Consider the following 27,079-nt stretch of genomic DNA (forward strand, 5'->3'; position numbering starts at 1 on the left):
TAAATGTATGAGGGCTTGTAAATGGGGAGAGAGTTCTGAGGGTCTTATTTGGTTAGTGGAAATTGCTGCTTAACTCTACTCCTTACTGGCAGAGCTGGGCACCTAAGACAGACAGGAGGAAGGAAGGAAGGAAGGAAGGAAGGAAGGAAGGAAGGAAGGAAGGAAGGAAGGAAGGAAGGAAGGAAGGAAGGAGAAATGTTGAAGAATGTTTGAAGGGAAAAGGGAGAAGAAATTCATTATCAAAAGGATTGTAAATTGTAGAGCAGCATTTTTATATAAACTGCACTTCTGTTTAAGATATAAATTTTGATAGATCAAAAATCCAGGCATGATAGCATTTGCAAAAAAATACCTAGTCCTGAAGGTATAAGTATAAGATATAAGTATAAGTCATCTGTTACAGGCTACTGATAAAAAGCAAAAACTGGAACTCAAAAATTTAAAGATTGAGTATTTGAAAACAATTCCGTATAGCTTCTTTTTAGGATCATAAACTGTTTGGAGCAGCTGGGATAAATTCATGTCTTTAATAGTTGAAGTAAGCTCTGCTGAACAGTAGGATTTAACTTCTGAGTAGTGTATAAATGTTAGTCCAATAGTAATTTTCTGTTTGGAGACTAAATAATAAAATAAGTTAAATCAAAACAGTTTGGAGACTAAATAATAAAATAAGTTAAATCAAAATGACTTCTATCATTTTATTTTTCAAAAACAAGATCTCTATGGTACATTAAAACATTTTTTCACTGCATATATTTTATTGCTACAGTTAAGAAAGAGATCATGATTCCATTGTAATCAAATGTATTGAATTTTGGTGAAGCATAAGATTTGAGAAAATCCTGACATTCATTTGAGATCATTCAGATTGTGAAAACAGGCCTTTTTCAGTCTTGAAAAATTATATGGACTTTTTTTTCCTAGTGTAAACCATGAAATAGTAATATATATATATATATATATATATATATATATATATATATATATATATATATATATATATATATATAGGTTTTTGCTAACAAAGAATAAAGAGAGAATGGTATAGCTATTTCGGGTTCCTTTAACCCTCATCAGCCAAACTTACTCTTCTGAGATTCGAACCTGGGCTATCTGCATTCAAGGCAAATATATATATAATATATATATATATATATATATATATATATATATATATATATATATATATATATATATATATATATATATATATATATATATAGTGAAGATATAAAATGAACACCAGGGTAATAAAAACTGTAAAAGTTTTTAATAATGTAAAACTATAAAAGTTTTAAAAAGCGCCTTTTTAAAACTTTTATAGTTTTAATTTATTAAAAACTTTTACAGTTTTTATTACCCTGGTGTGCATTTTATATCTTCACTATGAATATTCCCAGGGTTCATATTTTTAACCTTTTTAATCGTGTATGTATGTGTATATATATATATATATATATATATATATATATATATATATATATATATATATATATATATATATATATAGGTTTTCGCGGGTGTTTGTATGTAGGTCTTTGGTTGTTCGGGTTTTCTCCCGCGTAAAATTGGAAGTGTCTTGGCGATGTTTCGACGAAGTCCCATTCATCATCTTCATGCTGGTGTTTTCAGCTTCGTGCTTCGAGCAGCTGAAGCACGAAGCTGAAAACACCAGCCTGAAGATGACGAATGGGACTTCGTCGAAACGTCGCCAAGACACTTCCAATTTTACACGGGAGAAAACCCGAACAACCAAAGACCTACATATAAATACCCATGAAAACCTCAGAAAACATATATATATATATATATATATATATATATATATATGAAAAGAGGAAATTATATATATATATATTAAAAGAGGAAAGCTGGATTAGTCTATGGTAGCAAAAAAAAAAAAAACAGGACTCTGATAACAACTTTTCTGTCTAACCAATTTTTATTAAAAGGCTTAAGGTTTTTAATACTCTTCCTGGGTAGTAGCAGAAGTTTAGCAGTCATTTTATTCTTTTTTTATTTTGAGTTGCTCTGGGATAAATTCATGTCTTTATTAAATGTACCAGGAGTTGGTTCCAAGTAGTAAAACAAAAACAAATACTTTCTCACTTTAGAGATAATATATTGCAGTCATCTTGTGATCTCTATAGTTTGGTTCAAAATCAACATTAAAGAGACTGATGCTAACATTTAAAAACTCTCTGTTGTTTTTGCTTTTTATTTTTTAAATAAAATCTCCCTCCTCTCTCTCTCTCTCTCTCTCTCTCTCTCTCTCTCTCTCTCTCTCTCTCTCTCTCTCTCTCTCTCTCTCTGTGTAAATTATATCATCAGTATATCTGTCCTGAATTGTGTTTATGCTGGATATTTTTATGATCAAATGTGTGATTTATTGGATATGCTTTTTGTTTTAATAAGTTAATAATTTTCTTTTAACTAGAAATTATGGAGAAGTCGGGTGAAGAAGGAATGCCTGACCTTGCTCAAGTTATGCGCATTTTGTCTGCAGAGAATATCCCAAACTTGCCACCAGGAGGTGGTCTAGCTGGCAAGTAAGTAAAAATACACAAAACTCTTTGAGTATATAGAACAGAAATAAATTTGTGGGGTTTTTTGCAGGCATATATATTATTGAGTTTAAATATTAGTATGATCATGATAACTTGATGTAGATTTAAATGTAGTCTTTCTTGCCTCAGTTACTGTTTACAATTAACAAATATTTTTCTCTGATTTTTTTTCTCCAAGACCAACATCACTTTTTATTAGTTCTGCAGCTCAGTGAAATAATCTGCTAAACCTACCCAGAGACCTTCAGGATAAATCTGGTCATTCAGTAGAAATAGCTGAAATTCTACAAATTGTATTTCAGAATGACAAATATGTAACTACATTACTGAATGCTCTCCCTGTGTTTTTGCATATAGTATAATACATTGGGAAGAAGATGACAAGAGTTACTAACTTTATGTAAAGTTTTGCTGTCTGGAACTGTTCAGTTTTAACCATTTTTTCAGTTGCATCCTAAAATGTTTCAGGCTAGATAATTCTATGAATTTGCTTTAGAGATAGTGCTAGCTTAATGATAATTTGTTTGGTCATTCAAAGTTTCAGCAGCATCAAATGAATGGCATTAAAGTTGCATGATAAAAATTTGAGTGCTTGGCAACCCACCTACTTAACAATTCTCCCACCTGCCTGTGTCCCTCTCTTTCTGCCCTTTTGGTTGCCACACACAGCAACACTTGGCATCGGCAGCAGCATAGGGGCTGATGTAGAAGCCCAAGGTCTTTTGTTTCAGCCAATTGCACCTGGCCCCTATTTCAGTCCCAGCCCCACTGCCACTGAGGAGTGCCACCACAAGCCCTGCACCATGACCAGCCCCAATTATGCCATAGTACAAAGCCCTGGTACATCTAGCTGACCATCGCCATCTTCTGCTGCTGATGCATACTCAACCTGGCCCTATGTGAGGCAGCTGCTGGCTGAACCAGGCCTTATTCCTGAGGCTACTTCTGTCATTCTCCAAAATAGCATGTACTTTCTCCAAGTAGTGAATGCCATTCTTGTGATGCTTCAGAAGACTTCTGAGGCCTTCTGAAACTGCACGAGAAGGCCATATCCATCGTCCTCCAAATTGCATGCCTTGTTTTGTAATGCTTTGGAAGATCTCAGAAACTTTCCGAAAGTTTTCCAAAGTATTATGAGCACAGCGTGTGCTATGTGGAGAATGATGCAAGTTGCCTTTGGAAGAAGGCCTGCAACAGCCAACAGCTACCTGGCATAGGGCCAGGCCAGGTGCACCTTCTAAGCAGCGGGATGAAAATGACAAAAGTCAACTGGCATGGCAGAGCCTGCAGATTGCAGGGTGGTGGGAGTGGCTCATGCTTTGTGTTGGGATGGCTGGCCAGAATATGTGGCTTGAGGTGGCACTCAGTGGTGGGTAGCACCAGGGCTGAAATACCATCTTTCTGTTTCAACCTCAGAGCTGCCACCATCACTGAAGAGTACAACTGTACAGGATGACCAAAAGGGCAGAGATTGGAGGTGGGGGTGGGAATAGGCAGGTTGAGGGGAGTTGAAGAGGAAAGTAGTTCCTTACCTTACTGAGACTCAGAGCTAGGAGAAACCAAACTGGAATGGCTTGGATCAGTGGGATTCAGTTAATGGTAACATTGCTAAGCAATGCAACCATATGATGTCATGCTTTATGATCACAGTGCTTAGTAACAGAAATTGTGGTCCCAATTATTGCCATAACTGGAGGAGTACTTGCACTGGAGGAGTACTTGCATTTTAATGTATTTTCATGACGTACTTAACACTTGAAGAGTCTTTGGAGACTAAAAATATAGGAAAACACTGAAACGTGATAAAGATATGTTAAGATTTAATTAAAAATGCTACACATCCTTTAGTAATAATGTTTGACTCCGGACAGAATGGCTTGTGAATAATTTAATTTTTGCAGGTTTTTTTTGTTTGTTTGTTCACAGTTCATGTATTATAGCTTGAATTTTTATTCAGTTAGTTTGGTCAGTCCCAACTTTTTGAATGTGTTAAAATATAATCTCAACAGGACTTTCCCCATTAATTGTTATTTTTATGCAAGTAGATACAAAATATTTTAGGTTTTTTTTAAATTAACAAAATGCATACTCTAAAAAAGTGGTGGCCAGAGTAAATTATCTTTACTTTGGGTGGAGTTGATATAGTCCTGGACCACAGAGTTCTGCATTATCTCAATTTTCTAACAAAATTTTGCTAGGATGCACTTTAGTATACAAAAGACTTTGATGTAAATTGTACTTTTTTGATTTGTTCAATCCTTTGCACAAGGATTGAAATCCAAGGTATTTTTCGTTTGTCCATAATGCTTGCCAGAATAACATATTGCACATTTTCCCAGCAATACTTATAGAGAAATTTAATAACTAATGCTTCTGCCAAAACGTCTCATTCATTTTTATTTCTTTAGTCTCCATAAACTATATAAAACAGCTGGCTATTTTTAGAATGTTTTTGCCTTGGTCATATCACATGTGAAAATTAGCACTAAAATAAGAGTGCATAATATCTATATACTCTATGTAATATCATAGTTATTTAAGCATTAAAATGAGAACATAAGCACATCTCCAGACTACCATCTACCATACCGTTTAAGGATATTTCTTATGCCCACATAACACCTCTACTCCACAAGTTGCACTGATCATCATCAATAGGCTTCTTGATGCAATTCAGTATGCTGATTATCCTCTATAAAGCCTTACACAGCTTTGATACAGGAATGGATTATTTATGGGGCTGTCTGCTCTCAAGAATGTTTGCCCATCCCATAAGTTCTAACAAGAAAGGTACACTCCAGATCCCTTCATTGAAAAAATACCATTGTATGAGACCCAGGAGGTTTGTCTTCTCGGGCGACCTCTGCTGTTTGGAATGATCCTCCCCAGGACATACGATTGCCCCCAATCCTACAGGCTTCTAGGAAGGTGGGTAAAGTCCTGGCTGTTCTTCCAGGTTTTGGGGTCAGGTTGAGCAGAGTCACAGTGGTGAGTTGTTAAAGTTTTCAATTCTATTTATTATGTTATTGTTTACTATGTTTTAATGCATTATGGCATTTTAATGCGTGATGCTTCTTTGTCTATTGTGTGCTGCCTGGAGTCTCATAGTTTGAGTTAAATAGCCATATAAATGGCTAAGTAAAGTAAAGTAAAATAAAATACCAAGATCTGTAAAATAATATTCTGCTTCCTGCTGTGGTAACCAAGATATTTTTGGGGATCCTGCAAGGAGGGGCAGCCTTGCAATAATACTCCTGCTGCTGCTCTTCATCATCTGATATTATAGGATGTATTTCCTCTGAATTGTGGGGGTTTCATACAGTCATGTAGCCAACTAGTTTGTTAAGAAAATATTTGTTTTATGTAAGCTATTCAAAATCTAACTTTAAAATGTTGTCTTTGTATAGGAGAAATATTATTGAAGCTGTTTATAACAGGCTGAACCCACACAGAGAGAATGAGGGGGTAAGTACTTCATCTCTGATTGCTAAATTTCCCTGATGCAGTTAAAATGTAATCTTTCTTTATGGGGAATGTTTTATATTTGAGTTTACAAGTACTTCAATATGCTAATGAAATTCCTTAAAGGTAAAAGTTGACCATAAATGATTTGTACCGTATTTTCTGGCGTATAAAACGACTTTCTAAAGCATGGAAATCGGCGCCGAAGTCGGGGGTTGTCTTATACGCCGAGTCATCTTATACGCCGGAAATTACAGTAGTTTCCGGCGTATAAGATGACTTTCTAGGCATGGAAATCAGTACCGAAGTCGGGGATCATCTTATATGCCGAGTCGTCCTATATGCCGGAAAATACGGTACTTCAGATATTTTAATATAAATGTTGTAGCATCATTCAGACCACAAGACAGCCATATAACATTTCTTTAGGACTTTATTTCATTTTTGTAATGTATTTGTGATACATATAACGTAACCCTAATATTAAGGGCTACTAAATAAGTATTTAATCTTCTTTGTCTTCATTCTAGATGCTAATTAATTTTTTCAATGAGAATGAGGGGGGAGGATAATTATTGAGGGCACATTTATTAAACTGTGAAACTCTGGTTTCTGTTTGGGAATAATAAGGGAGGGAATGCAGACCAGGCTTGATACTGTGCTTGATCTGTAAATATTAACTAGATCATTCAGTCTTGGATGATTTGTTTATCTTTGAAACCTAGCTAGCCTCTGCTAAGTAGAACCATCTACAACTGTAATGACTTAAGTTCAAAATAATCCTTCTGAATGTTCTGGATAGTATAGCTACAGTCCCATCTTTAGTGAAATACAAATTATATGCTCTACTGCTTCCCAAACATTGTCAAACTATCTGAAACAAAGGGAGAGGTTTACATTAAAATTATAGCATCAGTATGGATCTAGCAGAAACCTTCTGGGTTCTATTGTAGTTTATAGTGTCTTGCAGTATTGCAGACCTTTAATCTTAAGATTCTGTATATAATTTGTTCTGAACACTTGAATTTCTTGCTTCAGGTTTGGGCCCAGTCAGTCTCCGTTTATAATTCCTTTCAAAGTTCAGCAAGCTCCCCTTATATTGTTCACTTATTTAATATTTAACATTTCTAACTGATAGGGAGTTTTGTTTTGAGCCATTTGATGTTTAAAGCTTCAGCAAAATAATCTGAACGCAAAGAGAACTTGGAGTGTTATGTACGTATGTGTGATTTTGGTTGCTACCATCAGCCTTTTCTGTAGATACTGTTTTCCAGCAGTGAGAACTTCAGGTGTGTGGATTTCCAGTGACCAGAATTCCCATCTAGTGCCATCATTATTGAGAATTTGGGAAATTGAAGACTACATGTTTAGAAGTTGCCAGAATTGGAGATATTACTAAATACTCCGCTAAATCCTTACATTCAACAAAATATTATATGTAAATTTGAAATCATTTAATAAGTAGATTACTAAAGGGGTAAAACAGCATAGTGAAGTATATATTTTTTAAAGTCTTGTAAAAAGCTATTAGACGGAACAGCTTAATTAAAATGAGCCATGAGTGGAGGAGTTTTGTTGCTGAACTCAGCAAAATTAAAATGTAAAAGTTTTTTAATATTCAATCAGTCATTTGTTATATAAGTGGAACAACATCCTAAGAGAATGTGTTTAGGATGTCTACTTTCATGTAGAAATGTGCAGAGGCTTTTTTTCTTCTCTATAGCACACCAGAACAAACGGTAGGTTCACAATAACCTATAAATATAAGTTATTTAGATCTATTTAGTATAACATACGAAGCCAACTATAGCATTATATGAGTCAAACCATTGTGGCTTGTGCTACATACTATAAACCAGTTAGTTGAATGTGTAAATCAAAACTATATGTACTGTTTCATATATCTAATACTTGAAATGCACATGAATATATAGGTGGCCACATTAGTATATCTAGTACAGATTTTGTCTATATTAATTAGCAATGACTCTCCAAGGTTATAGGTAAACTTGTTAGAGGTGCTTGAAATTGAATCTGAAATTTGTTTTCTCCCATAAGTTTAAAAATCAGCAATAGAGATTTCTTTCTTGTAATTTAACTTCTCATCTATATGATATTATTTTGGGCTCATTTGGTAGTTTCTGAATCTGCTTTTATGTGTTGTCAAACAGTAGTGGTTTGAAGAAAAGCCTTTTGAATTTTCCTGTGTTCTGTTTCTTGTAAATTGCCACAGTTGAAGAAGTAGTGCTGAACCAATGAAAATTGGAAAGAATTGCAGGTTTCTCAGTTAAATTTAGTCTCTGTGTGCATTTTAACCCACACTTAAATAATATAGTGTCCCTATCTAAAATTGCTTTCTTGAGTATTAAAAGTTTGCCTTTGTTGCTAAATTGACCTAAAGTTTACTTTCATTTCTGTATAGAATGAAGATTGGTATCAATTTGTAAAGCAAACATTTTATAAATATTTCTATATTGCTAAATATTCCCCCATAACAATTAATATATTTTCTCTAGTAATACCAAGTCAAGTCCTCAAATTGTGTTTTATTCAGTTATTCTAGTTGATACAAAATAGTACTCATATCTTAGAAATCTTGTTTTTGTTAGCTTGTTTCTATGGTCTTGTTTCTATGAATTCTAATTCTCCTAAGTTGCTGCTATATATCAATATTGTGCAACTTTGTGAAATTTTGGAGCTTACCTTACAGGTGAGTATTGCAATACTAAACATCACATCAGATGTAAAATACAAATTATTCATGTCCTGAAGAACAGCCTGGGTCTTGGTAATTGTGCTGTCAGTATTGCATGTAAGAAGAAAACAGGTCCGCTTTAGTTAGTTCAGTTTTAATGAAAGAAGATTGGCCTTCTATTTTTACTTATTTTACATACCATGTTTCTGCAGTTTATTTCATTTTTTTTTCTAGCAGGGATCATAGGCCCCACCTTTATATCAAATCTGGTAATTGACTGCATGGCAGCAGTCATTCAAATTTTGCATAAAAGTATCTTTCCTAGTATTTCCCGGACTTTCCATGTATTGAATCTGAGACCTTATGTACACAGTTTTTCTAATGCTGTATCAAGTGGACACTTTGAAATAAGTATTAAAAACATTGGTACAGACATGCATGTATTGAAAAACAATAAACTAGACAGCAGGAAGGAAAATAGTAGAAATAAAATCAATTTTAACATTGCATGGTAGCATCAGTGTGGGATAACAGTAAAAGTCTTTATGAATTGAGAGTAAAATAATAACATCCTAGACATACCTTTCTAGGGAGTACTTTTCAGTTGGAAACCACCACTGAGAAAACCTGTACTTTGTCACTCATGGTACTGTTTGATTTTGTGGGGCCACCAGAGCTGTGATCTCTCTTCTGGTGGTCTTGGCTCTCCTAGGCAAAAGTAGCTTTGGTCACATTAAATATGTCCATCAAATGTACCTTCTGAAATTATACATTTATATTTTAATGTTCTGTGTTTAAAATTTTACTGGTACATCAGTACTGAGTGCTTTTGAAGTTTGATGTTAATGGCATTATTTAGAATCGGGATGTGAAATGATGCAGTTGACATGCTGGAGAAAGTTGGCTGCTCCAGATAAGTATTGTAAATAAGAGGATTGTGTAGGCAAGAACTGCAAACTTTCTTCCTAGTTTTTCTTCTAAACTTTTTCTAGTCAGTACCTGTCAGGTATAAAAGAATATTTCATTGAGCTTGGTAGAAACTTTAGGATGAGGCTGGGTAGCAGGAAGTTCTGTATTCCTTAGGAATACTTCTTTTTTTGTTTTTACAATAGTCCTTGTACTTTCTATGTGATTTATGATACTTCCATTTTTATATAATAAAAGCTACTGCTACAGTGTCTTGCTTGGTTAGAATCTGAGTATAGCTTAAGTAAAGATGACAGAATGAATTTCAAAGAAAAAAATCATTTATATCCCAGTACCTAAACTATTATCAGTTTCTCAGGACTGGGCAAATTTGAAGAATATATTTTAAAAGGAGGATATAGTAATACAGAAACACAGCTTATTACAACACCCTTTTTACATAATTCACTTGGGATTTCTTTTATTCCTTTAAAGTTTCTTACAAGATAATTTGCTTTTTGGTATATGTATTAATACATATTCTTGATAATCTGCAAAAGGACCTTAGATTAGGACAAAAGTATATCGATATGCTCTTTTGCATGCAGCTATATGTCTTTGGAAATCTACAAGTAGGACACGAGGGAAGCAGTCCTCTCTAACTATTTCTCTCCCCACTCCCCAAATATCTGATATATAAAGACATAATGCTTTTGATTGTTTGATTTGAATAAGAAGTTGGCTAGACCGGTGGTTCGCAACCTGCGGTCTGGGGGGGGGGCATGATGTCATCACAGGGAGTCCGTGAAGGCTTGAAGAAATGTTATGATTTAAATCTTGAGTTAAGTCTTGGTAGTGTGTGGCCATGATCCATAGCCATAAAAGTATTTAAACGGGGTCCATGATAAACACTGGACCAGACTCTTTGAAAAGTTATCTTAGATTACATTAGTATACCACATGACATAATTCCATATTTTATGTGTTGTGTGAAGACTTGGTGGGTTTTGGAGGTGGGGGCTAGCCCTAAATTATATGTACCTAGTTGTATTGGACAAAGCTGAGTTAACATTGTGAGAGAAAACTCAGACCTTAAAAGCATACAGAACCATGCTTGGAACTACTTAGGATTTTTCTTTTATATTTGGCTCTTGAATTTGTTTGGAGATAAGCCCATTTGTTCATGCTGGTGGTATGAGTTTGCTTAGAATATACTTAGAAAGTAGTACATAATATTCTAATCAGTGTAGGTGGCAGCAAACTTTCCATTCGCAGTTTTAAATCGATTGGCGAAAACTTAAAAGGTAATTCATTTTACTTAAGCTGTTCACAAATTGTTGAGTATACTTATATGTCTTAAAACATAATATATAACTTACGTATTATAAGTATTTATATATTACTTATATATAGGACAATAAAAATATAAGTTATACATTAATGTCTTTATTTTGAACATCTAAATTATAAATTTTGTCCTGTCATCTAATTTCATATCTATTGGTGAACTTAATATGAAAATACTTTTTTTAAATCCTAACTCTCAAACAACTTTTTGCAAAGGAAGACTAAGTTTGTTTGAAAGTTGGCTTACTAGAAACCACTTATAATTTTTAATAGTTTGTCAAATATATTAAAGATTTTAGAAATATCCTAGTTTAACTACTGATTCTGGGGTATTCAATCTTAAATAAGGACCATGAAAAAGCTGCAGAAAGTGCAACACAAGGAAAATTGGCAGATGCTCTCAGGCAAGTGAGAATTACTCATAGGGGAAACTACCGCCACCTTCTGGAAGACGTGCTCATTAGTTACAGGCTAGCTAAAATTCAGAGAGAAGAATCAGCTGAATCAGCTACAACCTCAACTTCAGATGGATCAAATAATCAAGAGACAGACTCTAAAGCAAAATGTGAGCACCAGCTTGCTGAAACGCAGAGCCCCAATGAAGATTCAGAAATGAGTGATGAATAATATGATGAAATGATACAATGCCTTCATTTTCCTCACAGTTGCTCATTGTTTAGTTCTTATAATGTCTTGCTTTCTCCATATTTGTTACGTCTTAGAAAGTTAGATTTTTAAACTTTTGTATGTACTGGCTACATGCATAAGAGGCATTCTGTGTATGTAGGGAATTCTTTCTGGGAACGTTAGCTATTATAAAATATAGTTTTAATAACACTGTCACTGCTTGCCTTCTGCCTATGTGGAAAAGAGCACATCTGTGTTCTTAGTGTAATGGTCAAGAGATTTGATGAATTTAAATATCAGTGGTGTTGGATTAGAGTTTGATATCTAAAAGGAATATCACCTCGGCCATTATGCTAGGAGGAGACCTTACTTAAAATTTTGAAGAAGCCTAAAATTGCTATATTTAGCCATCATTTATAGTTTGTTGATTATAATTCACTTTCCATGATTGACAATGATGTAGATATTGCACGTTTGTATTTGACTTGTGGATAATTCATGTCAAAGACACATTTGCCTGTTTAAGTTAAGACATGTTAATTTTAGTCATTTAAGTTGTCCTGTGTTATACTAGACTGTAGTATGGACATTATAATTGTACCCAGTTTTCTTAATGTATCCAGGATGCACTTAATAGCACTATGTATCTAATGCCTAAAATGTACTGATAATTAGTGTTTATTAGTTATTGTTTACAATCAAATAAAAACATGTGGAATAATCTGAATGCATATTGACTTTCTTTAAGTAATCATGGTACTTTAATAACCTTTATTGCTATTTTGTCCTAATATAGTAAATTCTATAAATAGAATCAATAAACAAATTTTTCCACAAATTTAGTGAATACTTTCTATCTTAGGTTTTTTTATTTCCTTATATTATGTACATGAACTGAAAAATATAGAAATAATAATAACTACCAAAATGTGAATTGATTTTTAATTAACTTTATGAATGTAATCTACCTTCATTGTCATTTTTAAAATGTTCATTTGTGGTAAAACAATTTCACCCCTCCTTCTGCAGTTTATTTTAACCAGCAAGCTAGCAGAAAACTCAGACAAACTTGATTGGTCATAAGGATTACAGTGGTTTAGTTTTTTTCCTTGACAGTATAATCTTTTGATCCTGCCATTAAAATTACAAGTAGAGAGAGTAGAAAAATAATGACTGAGTCTCTGAAGATAGAATCTAGTATGACTACTTGCTCATCTGTGCATGCTTTCTCTGTGTAATAACTCAGAATAATATGGATATTAGTTTTTTTAAGGTCAATATAGCACTAACAGTTTCTCTCTTCTTTTCCTGTAGGGTGCTGGCGATCTAGAAGATCCATGGTAGCCTTACAGATCTACTAAAATGCTTTTGAATCTGAAAAAAGGGGGAAAAACTTTTAATCAGTTTTCTTCAATACAAGGGAAAAATTCTGGTGAATTTCCAACATTTTGTGAAATGGGCAGAAAGAAATTATTAGGATTTTCCATCATTTGTTCATATTTGTGTTTTCTGATATTGCCACTCTTAGCATTGCCTATACTACAGTATTTTTACCAGCCTTGGGCATATTGATTACATCAATGTGGAGCCAGAGCCCTAAAAACCAAGGAATAATGCTTGGAGCACTTCACTAAATGTACATAAAGTACCATGGGATTGTAGTTGTATCCTGAAGACACTGTGTTTAACAAAACTTACAATACCTGCACACCTGAGTGCAAATAATTGTAACAAGACACTTATTTCACCATACCAAGATGGAAAACTTTTACAGCTCTGGGCTTTGGAAGTCATTCAGTTGGGCAATATGCTATAGGATGTGTATTTTTTTTTTTTTAATTTTTCCAGTTTTACCTGTATTACCAGACTGTTAGGCTTTCCCTACAGTGTCCAAATTGTGATATGTTGCCTATTGCTTGCTTGAGATAAAGTGTATTTGGCAATAATATAAGGAGATTTTAGGCATCTAAACAAATACAAATTTTACGCATGTGTATAACACATCTTTAAACTCTTGCTACATCTTTTTAAACCAAACAACTTAATTTATGGTTAGTTGTAATTTGCTTTGTCATCTCACTCATTGCTAGGAGTTTTTTTAAATGCTGAATATTTGCCTTTATTATAATGTAAATTGTGATTTTGTTCTAAATGTGGTTTTCTATAGTTTTTTTTCCTTTGATTTCTCTCAGCTTAAAAGAGAGGTCTTGTGTAATATGGGTATAATTTTTAATTGTTTGCATTATTTACAAAGTTCAAATTATCACTTTGAGATTACTATAAATACAGCTAAAATTATCTATTTTAAATCTAAGAAAATATTAGAGATATTTTCATGGGTTCAGTGACCTTTCATTTTATAAGCAATGGGCATGGTACAGAGTGGCCGTCATGTAAGGTACTTGAAGATTCTTAGTTTAATTCTATTTTTGCAATAACCTTATTTTTTTTCCTTAATTCTTTTGAGTTGTGCATGTATTGAGTCCAGTTAATGCTGAAAGTGGAGAAGAGTATTTATCTAAAAATAAATAAATAAAAGCTATTGGGGAGGGGAAATAATGAATGTATCCATCTGTACATGACTTACATGCTGTGGATGCCTTGTAAACATTTTCCTATTTGTTTAAACTGTGTTTCAAACAAGGATGTAATTGCCCTTCTGTGTAGTTTAAGCTAATGACAGTCATCAACTGGTTTTGTGTGAAATAAAATTCATGGTATTTTTCTGTAACCCTCCTCCCCCTCCCCTTACCTACACTTGGGTGTAAATCCTTGTACACTCTTATAACCTGGTTATATGGCCAGGTTCCCCAAACATTTGGTTATGTTTTTATTTTGTTTTATTAAGTTTTTTTTGGCAGTGGGGTGGTCTAGAAAGGATTATTGCCACAATATATTTTATTTATTCATTAGATTTTAGTCTCGTAAGTTAAAAGGTGTTTTAAATGATGATGTTAACAGGTATTTGTCCCTATTGTTTTTTTGTTTCATTTTCCTTTGGGGGTTGTTAAAAGCTAGGGAACGAAGAATGCAACATGGTTTATTGTTCAGACTGTCTGCTCTGGTCTAATCCTGTACTGATAGTACCTTCCCAGTATGATATTGTGATGTTTCATACAATACAGTGAACATAACCAACTTGTTATCTTCAATAAAGGATTGCTAAAATGGTGAGAGGCCCTATTTTGTGGGAAAATAAAGAAAAAAATATTCAGTTCTGTAATAGGAAATTCCACATTGTACGTGTATTGTGATCATGAACTATAAGAAGTAATGAACTTGGGCTTTTATTGCAATGCTTGGATTCAAATAGCAATCATGCATCAGTAATGTACAGGTTGATAAACAAGACCAGTAATGTGCAAATAGATGTAATCCACAAATTAAAATCTGTACATTGAAACAAAAACAGTGCAAAAGAATTTAATATGGATTGAATGTTCAGAAGATAACAGGTCTCTTTATAACACATTGATGGAATAACTCAAACTCATACTAATAACAGTTCTACTGAGCAGTTCTCAAAAATGTGATATTCAAATTATTGAGTTAACCATATTTCTAATAATAATAGGACTGAAGAGTTTCTAATAATGAAACAATCAATAGAGAACTAAATTATCACTATTTCAGTGCATTACCCTTAGAAGCGGTATGGTTGACCAGATACTATTAACTAAGCTAGATCCATTTTCATTTTCATCAACATGCAGCTTAAGATTTTTTATTGCATGTCAGAACCAGTCTTTTATACCTATTGATTATCATAGAAACCAGAGTTTACACTGCCATATCTAAGCATGTAAACTTGTTCCTTTTCCAGTTAAAATTTTCAAAAGTATAGAATAATAATGAGTGTGCTGTAAGTATTCATACCGGAATGAGAAATCTAGATTACTAGTCATGCTCCCATTTTTGAGGGGTCAGGTAATGCTTCAAAATATAAAGGGAGATAATGCCAACGGCTATAAGAAATGGGAATTAGGAACCTTCCCTCTCTCCAGTAGGAATTTTTGCTAAATCTAGTCATTTCCATGAGTGGGAAGAGCCTTTCCATTCACTAAAGAAATGCTACAGATCCAAACCAGTAGATATGGACGGGTGATGCCACTAAAATACAGTTAATCTATTCACTAAGATGTCCTACTTCAAATAGTCACTCTTGTTTGTGTAAGCTTTATTGCCAGAATCTTGTAGATCAAGACAATGAGGAAATGTGTAAGATGAAGTGCAACCAAAACTATTTAGTAAAAGCAGTTACTATAACAATAATTTGATGCTGTTTGCAATTTAATGTAGGAATTAAATCTGTCAAATATATTTATAATAGGCTCATACTTATTGCCCTGAAACTCCATATGGCAACACTGTTTAAATTAATAGCTACTTTGCTATTTCCTGTAAAGTACTGGATTACTTGAAATATGTGCTACAAGAGGCTTTGACTCAAGTTTGATACATTAGATGAATAAAGCTGGGCTTCATTTTATGGCAGTAGTCCCAGTTGACTTGTCTCTATAGAACAAACTGCTGCCAACCATAGTGGGATGTGTTCATCTTACTTGTAGACCACAGGTGTCAAAGTCGATCACGTCACGTGACATATCACGATTTTTTTTGCCTTTGAGGAGCCAGGGTGGGCGTGGCCTGTGCTTGACTCATCTGGTCACCAGTTTGACACCCCTGTGATAGACTGTCAGTTCTACTGAAAGTTGATCTTAAGCTACATCTTAGCTTATTTCTAAATTAAGCCTTTCTACAATGCTGTTACTACCGCTGCCAGCTGAAGTGGTTGATTATGTAGTCTACTATTGTACATATTTTATTTAAAAGTTAACAAAAAAGCCTTAGAATATCAAATTTGGTTTTCATGCTAAATAAAGGTAATTCTGATGAACCTGCAGCTGTGCAAACCCACTTAAAAATTCAGATGATCTATGCAGAAAAGGTTGTGTGCAACATCTCATGGTGTGAGATTGGTGGGTTTGTTCCTCCAATACCAGTGTAAGTAGTTTCCTTTTGTTTATATTCATAAAAACCACAAAGATTTCTTTGATGAACTGTTGTAGATTTCAAATAGTCATTATTTAGTACTGGATAAAGTGAAACATTTGCCATTCTAGCTGTTAGGTTCTGGCTTACCTCTTGTGTGATTTGTTTTAGATTTTGATATTGATGGAAAAAAAACAAATCTGATCTACAATTATTTGGGTTCTTTAATTTTAAAATTACCATATAACTTTTATACTGAAGTCTTGTAAGAGAGATCATAGAGGGAGATTGAAGCTAGATCAACTTTATATTCAATCGAGTTAACACAATAAGATTTTTTATGGATTCTAAATTGGTGAGATCTGTAAATGGCAGATTTATGTAAGGTTTTGACTGAATAGGATTCATTTTGGCATTGTAAAGAACTTAATCTGTTACCAACATTACTCTCTGGCACTATAGCTTCCTCATGTTTTACAGCTGCTTTCTTGTGCTCTTTATGGTCTGTAAATAATCACTTTAACATCAGTCCAGCTTTGTCCAAGCAATCAACTTTTGGATGTGTTTGATTACAATTCCTTCCCCATCAGCCAAAACAACCATTATAATGTTGTGAACTTAGTCCAAAACATTCAGGCAATTCCAATTGGGGAAGACTGATCTTTTAAAGATCCTGTTTACATAGAAAACCATGTAACCTCCATTTGATGAAGCTGTAACATTCTTTGATGCCTGGGGTGTCTGTAAATGTGTGAATCTGGTGCATGTCAATCTGTTCATAAGTATAAACATACTGTTTGTATCATAATTGTTCTTGTTTTTTATTTGTGGTGTTGAATTTTACACTCCGAATATTTTAACAAATCAATTCTAAAAATAGAATGGAATATTCATTCCATTTAATGTTGTATTTGAATCCTTGTCAAAGGAACAGAAGCTCCAATATTTCTTTTAATATTGTTGTTAGTGGCATAGATGATGACACTGCATGAATCCCAAGTGCCTACTAAACATATAGCAAGTTAGTGGCTCTGAAAAATAACATGATACTGAAATCTGTTTTTCTGTAATACAAATGATAATACTTTCATATTCTTCTTGCTGGCAACCATTATTTCTTCCTTTATCAATTCACAAAATGTCCATGAAAATGATTACTAAATTGATGAAGTTAGCTTATCAGAGCACAGATAATTAAGCAGTTGCAAACAAGATCCTTTAACTAATTCATATTCTGAGCAGCTGAAATGTCTAGAGACTTTGCAAACACTTAACTAAAACAGCAGCTCATCAATAGCTCATTCCTATCCAGTAACTATACTCAAAGGTTATTCCAAGTACTTAGTCTAATGGTCGGGATTGGAAGTGAGAGTCATTTGCATACATAACACAAACTTCAAAAAAGAAAAGGGCAACCCTTTTGGTCTGAAGCCAAATTGGTGGCCAAGGTGGAAAGAAATTCTACTGAGGGGGGCAAAATCTTGAGGCAGCCAAACTCAGCCTGAGGTGGCTCCAAGAAACATTCCATCAGAAGAAGCTTGAAGGTGTGGGAATAATCCAAGTCCAAATCAAAAGCAGAGGAAAGCATTCTGCAGTAGCTGTTCCAGTTACAGGGGTGGCAAAATCTGGTTAAGTGACACCTGTTTACTAGGAAAATTCTTAATAGGAATGGTAACCAAACCTATGGTATCTAAGTACAGTTAATTTTTTCCAGTTCAGTATTAAAGAATATTCCTTAATAGCCACTGGTTCCCACTATAAATAGAGGTCATCTTTAACAACAGCCAGAGTTTACATTGATGACAGTCATTTAAGTATGTCGAGGAATTATACTTGCATCGCCCGTGTGTCTCAGTAGAATGGTGCTTAATGTGGTTTGCTTGTTCAGTTATTTGATTTATATAGGCACCATTTCTAACAACTCAAGATGGCTTTCAAATAATAAGGCACAAAAACTCATTACAATAAGCCACTCCATTCACCCAAAAACCCGAAAACACAATGAAAAGTATGAAACTGCATTGGAAGATGTTCCAAAGACGAAACTCACAAACTTAAGGTGAAGAAATCATGCAGCTTCTGGATCCAGTTCTACCAGCAACAGCCAGAGGACTTTGTATGTGCCCTGGAAAGCCCAGGATGGGCTGTGTATATGATACTCAAACCTACCTTAAAGCATCCCCCTCTATTAACAATTGGCCCTGTTCTCTTCAGGTTATCTAGAACAGCCCTCTTCAGACAAGTTCTAATATTTTTTGTCTGTTGGGAAGTAGAAAAAGAGTTAATGTTCGTTCGTTCATTCATTCATTCATTCATAGGAGTTAACCATACATTTTACTTTGTATATTTCTTCCACCATTCCATAATTTTATTTCTGGAAACCTGGATGTAACTCACCAAGTCTGTTAACTCTTTGCATTTTAGCTGCAGAATGGCCCTTTGCATTTTAAAGCAAAACAGGTGAAACTAAAGCCAGTTTTGTGTTGTGGTTAAGGCATCAGGCTAGTAACCAGGAGTTACAGTCCCACCTTAGGCACAAAGCCAGCTGAGTGACCTTAGGCCAGTCACTTTCTGTCAAAACTGCGGGACTTGTCCAGGCAGTCTCCAAAAATCAGATAAAAACAAATAGAAGAAAAAAAGGAAAAAAAACTTGTTTTATTCAGGATGCTGTTCCCTGCTTGTCAAGAAAGCATTAAAGCCTATGATCCGTACCTGCAGCCTGAAATAATACAACCCATTTTGCAATCTCTTCTACTATCACAAATATAAATCAGATTTTAGTCCATCCTACTGTAGGACTTGCAGAGAAAACCATATAGGAATCACAACCAGATGAGCTAATTCTATTTTATAGTAAAGTCTGAAAGTCAATTTTAGTCCATCCTACTGTAGGACTTGCAGAGAAAACCATATAGGAATCACAACCAGATGAGCTAATTCTATTTTATAGTAAAGTCAAAGTCAATTCTTGGCTGTTGTCTCCTTTACAACCTGAGAAATTAGAAAGAGTCTTTTCTGGGCCTCTTGTTCCACCCACTATTCAACTGCCAGCTATGCTTTCTCTTCTCTTAATAGTTTCCTTGACAGTATCTCCTGGCCCAGTCTTCTAATGACTTTCTCATGTACCATTACACCTACAAAAGTGCATATGTCAAGAAAAGTCTAACCTGTGACTCACTTCGAAAGTAAATGCTGGTTTACTTTCTAAATGAGTCACAGTCGAGTTTTCAGCCTGATTCTACAGTTATTGAAATTCATTTTTTTCTCATTAATCTACACTCAATACCCCATAATGACAAAGTGAAAACAGAGATTTAGAAATGTCTGTAATGTTATTAAAAAGATAAAAAAAATGAAATAATCACATTGGCATAAGTATTCAGGCCCTTTGCAACAACACTTGAAATTTAGCTTGGGTGCTTCCCACTTCTCTTGATCGTTGCTGACATGTTTCTACACCTTGATTGGAGTCGACCTGTAGTAAATTAAATTGGATATGATTTGGAAAGGCACACACCTATATAGGAGGCTTCATAGCTGACAATGCATACTGTAGCAGAGCAAAAGCCATGAGGTCAATGGAATTGCCTGCAGAGCTCAGAAACTGGATTATTGCAAGGCACAGATCTGGGAAAGGATACAATAAAATTTCTGCTGCACTGAAGGTTCCTAAGATCACAGTGGCCTCCATAATTCTCAAATGGAAGACGGCACAACCAAGACTCTTCCAACAGCTGGTCACCTGGTCAAACTGAGCAATCACAGGGCTTAATAAGAAAGGTGGCCAAGAACCTTATGGTCACCCTGACTGAGCTCCAGAGATCCTGTGTGGAAATGAGACAGAGTTCCAGAAGGACAACCAGCAGTGCAGCCCTCCATCAATCTGGGCTTTATGTAGACTTTATGTGGCTAGATGGAAGCCTCTCCTCAGTGCAAAACACATGAAAGCTCGCTTGGAGTTTGGAAAAAAGCACCTGAAGGGCTCTCAGACTATGAGGAACAAGGTTCTCTGTTCTGATGAAATCAAGATCAAACTGTTTGGCCACAATTCTAAACATGTCTGGAGGAAACCAGGCACTGCTTATCACCTGCCCGATAACATCCCAACAGTGAAGCATAGTGGTGACAGCATCATTCTGTGGGAGTGTTTTTCAGGAGCAGGAACTGGGAGACTGGTTAGGGTTGAGAGAAAGCTGAACAGAGCAAAGTACAGGGATATCCTCAATGAAAACTTGTTCCACAGCACTCGGGACCTCAGACTGGCCCAAAGGTTCATTTTCCAATATGACAATGATCCTAAGCAGATAGCCAAGACAACATAGGCGTGGCTTAGAGACAAATGTAATGTCCTAGAGTGGCCCAGCCAGAGCCCCAACTTGAACCCTATTGAACATCTCTGAAGGGACCTGAAAATGGTGTCCACCGACGGTCAACATCCAACCTGACTGAGCTTGAGGGGATTTGTAAGGAAGAATGGCAGAAAATCCCCCAATCCAGGTATACAAAACGTATCATACCCCAAAAGACTTGAGGCTGTAATTGCTGCCAAAGATTCTTCAAGAAAGTACTGAGTGAAGGGTTTGAATATTTATGCCAATGTGATATTTCAGTTTTTTTCTTTTTAATAAATTTATAGACATTTCTAAAATTCTGTTTTCACTTTGTCATTATGGGTACTGAGTGTAGATTAATGAGAAAAAAATGAATTTCAACAACTGTAAAATCAGGCTGCAGCATAACAAAATTGACAAAAGTGAAGGGGATCTGAATACTTTCTGAAAGCACTTTATATTAAACATATAAGCCCCCTAGGCAATATCGTAAGTAGGAAAAACTAGAGAATCTTCCAACAAATTATGTCAAGGTTGCTAATATAGTTCTGAACTTCAAATACTGCATTCACTTTTTAATATACTGCGCTACAACAGAAGTTCCCGCATGAAATATATTAGCACACAAGCCCCAGACTAGGCCACTTTCTGAATGTCTTACCAATTTAAGACATTTAGGAGTACAAGTAGTCCTCACCTTATGACCACAATTGGGAAAGGAATTTCCATCGGTAAGTGATAGAGTCATAAAATATGACATCATTGATTACATTGCTTAATAAAGGCAATCCCATCAACCAAGAATCACAGGTTCTTAAGTGAATAACCTACCCTAATCCAAGCCATCCTGGTCCCTGAGCCTCACTAAGGGCTACCTCCAACTACCCCTATTCATCCCCCCCATCTCTGCCCTTTGGCTGTCCTGCATCATGTCTTGCAGGGTGAGGTGACAAGCGATCCCAGGGGCTGCTTTAATGCCCTGGGAAGTCACAACTACCCCAGTCCTATCTCAGCTTTAGTTGCTCTCACTACCCTGCACACTGCTGCCCCAGCTGATCTTTGCCTTCTTGCTCCCATTGCTGACCAGGCATACCAACCCATCTGCTGGGCTGTTGGAGGATGCTACATCAAAAAAGAAAAGAAAAAAAAAAAGCCTTAAGCCACACTGTGTCAGAATGCCCATTTGCATTGAGCTCCTGAGCCAGGCTGGGCACGCCATGCTCCAAGACGTTTTTCCAAAAGGGCATTTTGGCACACTGCAGCTCTGGGGCGGCTTTTGGCTTTCTTTCTCTTGTTTTGCAGCTGAAGCCCAGCTGCAAAAAGCTAGGCACACCTCTTCAGCAGCAAGAGCAAGAAGACAGTGAAGGTCAGCTGGGTCAGCAGAGTGCAGGCTGGCAGGGAGCCAAAAGGGCATAGATAAGGTGAGACAGGTGAAGGGAGAGATGAACCTCCCCTGTGGTCATAAGTGTGTGCAGGCTGATAAGCCCTGGAATTTTGACCATGTGACTTCAAAGGTGTTGCAACAGCCATAACTTCAGGTATATCCCTTTATTCAGTATGATCGTAACTTTGAATGGTTGCTAAATGAATGGTCAGAAGTCAAGGACTACCTGTATATTATTTTCACAAAATAACATCAAGGGAATAGGTGTAGCTTCCAATCAGTCCATCTATCAGAGTTACTATCGAACTAAAAACCAAACTGTATTTCAGCTTGTCAACCTGTTTAGTTAGTTTACGGTTCAGGACGTCGGTGTGAATCTAAGAAATTGTATTAAATAATTATGGATAAGTTAACTAAGGGCAAACATGTAAGCTATTTGGCTATTGGCTATTTGGCAGCAGCTGTCTGGAATGCTAGGCAAAGCTCTTCAAGCCTTGCTACAATGATCTTTCCAATTGTAGGTGTCAGGTATCTCCTCCTGCTGTAAAATTAAGCTAGTCCTTGGTGCTCTTTGAGCTTAATTGTTTTCTTGCAGGCATTTCATTACCCAAATCAGCTAGAATCCTTGTCACAAATGTCCAAACCAGTGGCTCTTGAATCCTGTTTTATGGAAGTCTGGCCAAACCGGGGTGCAAAAAAGAAGACCTTTGCTGCATCAGACCTACTTAGTTGGGTTTCTTCTTTAGCTCCAAGAAATCTGTATGTTCAACATGAGAGCAAAAGCCCTTCATGTCTGGCGATTTTGCTTTTGTTACACATGACAAGTAAGTTTTAAGGGATTAAGGAAGGAATACAGTGAAGCTCAAAATCAAAAATGAAATCAAAACTCCATTTTTCTTATTTAACAGTTATTTTTATATAAAACATGGACATTTTCAAAATTATGGCTATCTTCTGAAATGTAGGAAAACTTATGGACACTCTGGTTGGAAGCTAAGATCTGTTTGGTTTACTTCTCCTTGAAAAGTGAACGGAGGAGAACTGGAGCCAAGGGACAGGTTTTCCCTTACCCTCCCAGCTGTGTGGAATCATCTCCCCCAAGAAATTAGACCTGCTTGTTCAGTTATGGCATTCCAGAAAATGTTAGATTATTTAATATATAATTGTCACCATTGTTTTACTTTGGATTCTTATTTATTGATGTTATTATTCTTGTTTGGATTATGTTGGGGATTGATGACTGTTACAGCTGGAATAGTTTATTTTAAACATCAACTTATTTTTACTGTAGACATTTTAATTTTTTATATTTGTTATTATAGATGGTGGGGTTTTTTTACTATTATAATATGGCAGGAGTCCTTAGTTGATTTCTCTATTTATAAATGTGATTCATAAATGAAGATTCAGAAAATCCTAAATGATACTTATATACACATACAAACCCAAATACAATAACCAAAACCAGCATAAAATACGGTTGTCTCCATTTTTAGTGATTGTAATAATACTTCTTGCAGATTTACATCTTAAAGGTGTAAGCCAAGTGAGCCACTCAACCAAATCTAGAGCAAGTGGACAAGCTCCTGGAAGAAAACATCATTTCATAGGGAGAGACAACTTGGAGGAGAAAAAAGTAAAGACAAATCTTGTATACAATGGACCCACTTTGGGTAAATCAAGTACTGTAGCCACAATGGAGTTAGTTGCTATATGTATCCAACAGTGTCAATTTAACAGACATATTGCAGGGTAACCAAGTCAAATGAACTGATATCTCTGCCCCAGGTATGGCAGATTTCTGAATATACAAAAGTTTGATGCATATCAATATGGCGTTACAGATATAGGTGTCAGAATCCAATTATATTTCATTTCTAGTTATCGACTATGGAAAACCCCATTTCTGCCCTCTCTGGATTCTGTCATACTATGAAGGGGAAGGGGGATGAGCAAAGGGGTTTTATAGCTCTCACTTCCTTCATTAAAACTTCAAAGGGACTGAATGTGGATCTCACCAAGAGGACTGACCATAACAATATGGCCATCAACTTTCATCTACTACTCCCTGAAGTCTCCCTTCTGCTGGTCAAGAGGAAAAGGGGGTGGAAATGTAATGCCTGGGGTGCCTGGGATTGTCGCTGGAAGGACAGTGGGGTGGGGGCTGCTTGGGAACACTTAAAACCTTGAATGGTAGGAGTTGCCCCTCAGGTCCTGTCTAGAATGCCTGCAACCATCATCTCTTAATAAAGATGCCTGTTGGAAGAGATATTCCAAGAGTTCTGTCTTCTTAAGATGTAAAGTGGGGTGGATCCTTACATTAGGACACTATTATGATGGCCAAAGAAGTTACAATCTAATAGTCATGATTCCTGTGTTCCCAACCAAACCTGGCTGCAAAGATTAAACATTTATTGAGTTTTATATATTAACAAGTAGGAGTCCCATATTTAACTTCTTAGAGGGATATAAGTTGTGCAGGTATGGGAAAAGAGAATTTTGAGGTAAGCAGCAGTTTTGGGAAGAGAATTCAGACATGTACCGAAGACTCAACTTAGATTTTAGGGCCTTGTAACTTATTAGAGAGTGCCTTGCCTTCTTTTCACATTTACAATCTTATAAGTCATAAAAAGGAGGGTTTTGAGAAATTCTGAATTCAAATTTTCTACAAATTATACATGACTCCTGCTAGAGTACTTTTCTACCATGATCCAATCCCCATCATGTCAGATATGAGTTTCATGCAATGACATTCTCTTTCATAATTGACTGAGCATTCCCTCTCTATTTTTTCAAAAATAAAAAATGTTCCAAATCTTTCAAATACATTAAATGCTGGGACTTCCCTATTATCACACAGGATAGCATGTAAGAATGCTGCATTCTCATAAGATTTGTCAATTTTGCCAAGTTTAGCCATTGAAAATGACTTTAAATGACTTAAAAATGAATTAATTTTAGGTTGCTTGTGTCAAAGGTTTAGGCATTCCTGGTCAAATTCTATGTTTCAATGAATCCTTGAATGAACAAAAGCTGAGTGTCATGATTCCGATAGATGAAACCCATTAAAGACCTTCAAGGCAAGAATTCTTCCTTAAAGAACATTTTATTCAGGAAACAAAGTATCGGCACTACATAGATTCCCTTCCCCCAGATACAAATTGCAAATCCTGCCCCCACAAAGCAGTCATAAATCCTTCAGGTCCCGTCAGCCAGACAATGTCGGCTGGAGGGCCCTTGGGGAAGGGCCTTTTCTGTGGTGGCTCCGACCTGGTGGAATCAACTTCTCCCTGAGATTCGAACTGCTCCCACCTTGCCGGCCTTTAAGAAAGCCATTAAAACTCTCCTGTTCCGGCAGGCCTGGGGTTGATGTCCCCGGGGGGGGGGATACGATTGGGACATGCTGTATGAATGCACTTATTTTACTGTTTTATTGTTATATTTGTTGTTTTAATTTTGTACGCCACCCTGAGTCCCTAGGGATTGGGCGGCATATAAATTTTAAAAATAAATAAATAAATCACATTCTCCAATTAGCCAGGAGCACAGGCTCTCTCCCCAGCTCCTCAGCCCACCAAAACATTATCAGTTTGTGTCCTTGAGTTCTCACGGAGCTGTATTGTTATTATGGCTAGCTGAGCTCAAGCATTCACTCCATCCCCCCTTCAACACTTAATTTCCAAACAGAAGAAAAAGCATATTAAAAACAAAGTAAAAATGGCTGTAATTTCCATCAGTTGTCAAAGCAGGAACATCCAATGTTACAGCGTTGATACTGAGACAACCACTACATAGTACAAAAATACATTCTTCTGCAAATTTGAATGCATATTACTATTTTTATGTGTGGTTGTTTATAAATTCAAAATGTGAAAACTGAATATAGGAAGTGTGAAAGATTGAAGGGCATTTACAACATTGCAGTATGCACAGCAGTGTGCCTATCCTCTGGAATGAAGTTCTTCAAGAGATTTGGGTGATTCCCAACTTAATAGCCTTTAGGAAGCCTCAAAGACTTGACTCTTGATTCCCCTTGCAAGTTTTATTGTTGGTCAAATTTGCCATCTTGTTCTTCATCTGTTTTTACATATTATCTTTCTCTTTGAAAAAGAAATCTTGGATAGGCTTGGTGAAAACTGAAAATTTAGTTTTTCTCTTTAAAGACTTAAAAATCAGGTGAACTTGGGATGTAGCTGTATTTACAGATTTTTTGTTCTTTTCTTTATGTGTTTAAGTGTAGTAATGTTTTTTCCTTCCCTTTGGTGCTTGTTCATGTTTATTTTATTTTACATATGTTGGTTTGAAAATGGATTAATAAAAATTATTTTTTTTAAAAAAAAAATCCTCATTAGCTTCATTGAAGTAAATCAACTTTGACTTTGTGCCATTTTTTTTCTCCTTCCTTTTAGATGTTTAATCTAATTTTAATATAAGTAGTTACATTACCTAAGCTTCTTGTGTTAACCACCGGGGTCATTTTGAACTGAGCAGCCTTATAAATTTATAAACAAATTCAGTCATCTAGTAGTTAAAAATAAATGCCTTTAAAATGCCTTTAAAATTCAGTTTCAATTCAATGGATTAACATGATGTTACTGCAGTGACAGGAAGCTTGTCTATATCTTCCCAACATCAAATGGTTAAGGGCAAAAATCCATTGCTAAAAAAAAAAAAAAAAAAACACCTTTTCAGAAGCCCTGCAATTTTTTTCTTTTGAAGTCCATTTAGATCTTTGTTCTCTTGCAACATTTTACCAGGCTATAAAGAA

The 27,079-nt window shown here is 35.5% G+C and overlaps 1 protein-coding gene across 4 annotated transcripts in view; it reads left to right on the forward strand.

Moving 5' to 3' along the window:
• Window positions 1-17,404, forward strand: part of PPM1B (protein phosphatase, Mg2+/Mn2+ dependent 1B) — a 101,507-nt gene extending 84,103 nt beyond the window's left edge. For 3 of the 4 annotated variants that reach the window (XM_039357738.1, XM_039357736.1, XM_039357737.1), the window contains exons 5-7: window positions 2,438-2,549; window positions 5,975-6,032; window positions 11,326-12,331. In XM_039357738.1, the coding sequence (XP_039213672.1) occupies window positions 2,438-2,549; window positions 5,975-6,032; window positions 11,326-11,604 (449 nt within the window). In that variant the 3' untranslated portion in view covers window positions 11,605-12,331. Of the gene's footprint in view, window positions 1-2,437; window positions 2,550-5,974; window positions 6,033-11,325; window positions 12,332-12,918 lie in introns of those variants that run through there. The other variant, XM_039357739.1, reaches the window with a different exon arrangement.
• Window positions 17,405-27,079: the final 9,675 nt, after the last annotated feature.

The sequence above is a fragment of the Crotalus tigris genome, unplaced genomic scaffold (genome assembly GCF_016545835.1).
Source record: "Crotalus tigris isolate CLP2741 ecotype Arizona unplaced genomic scaffold, ASM1654583v1 scf7180000018941.1685476, whole genome shotgun sequence".
In the NCBI taxonomy this organism is placed as follows: domain Eukaryota; kingdom Metazoa; phylum Chordata; class Lepidosauria; order Squamata; family Viperidae; genus Crotalus; species Crotalus tigris.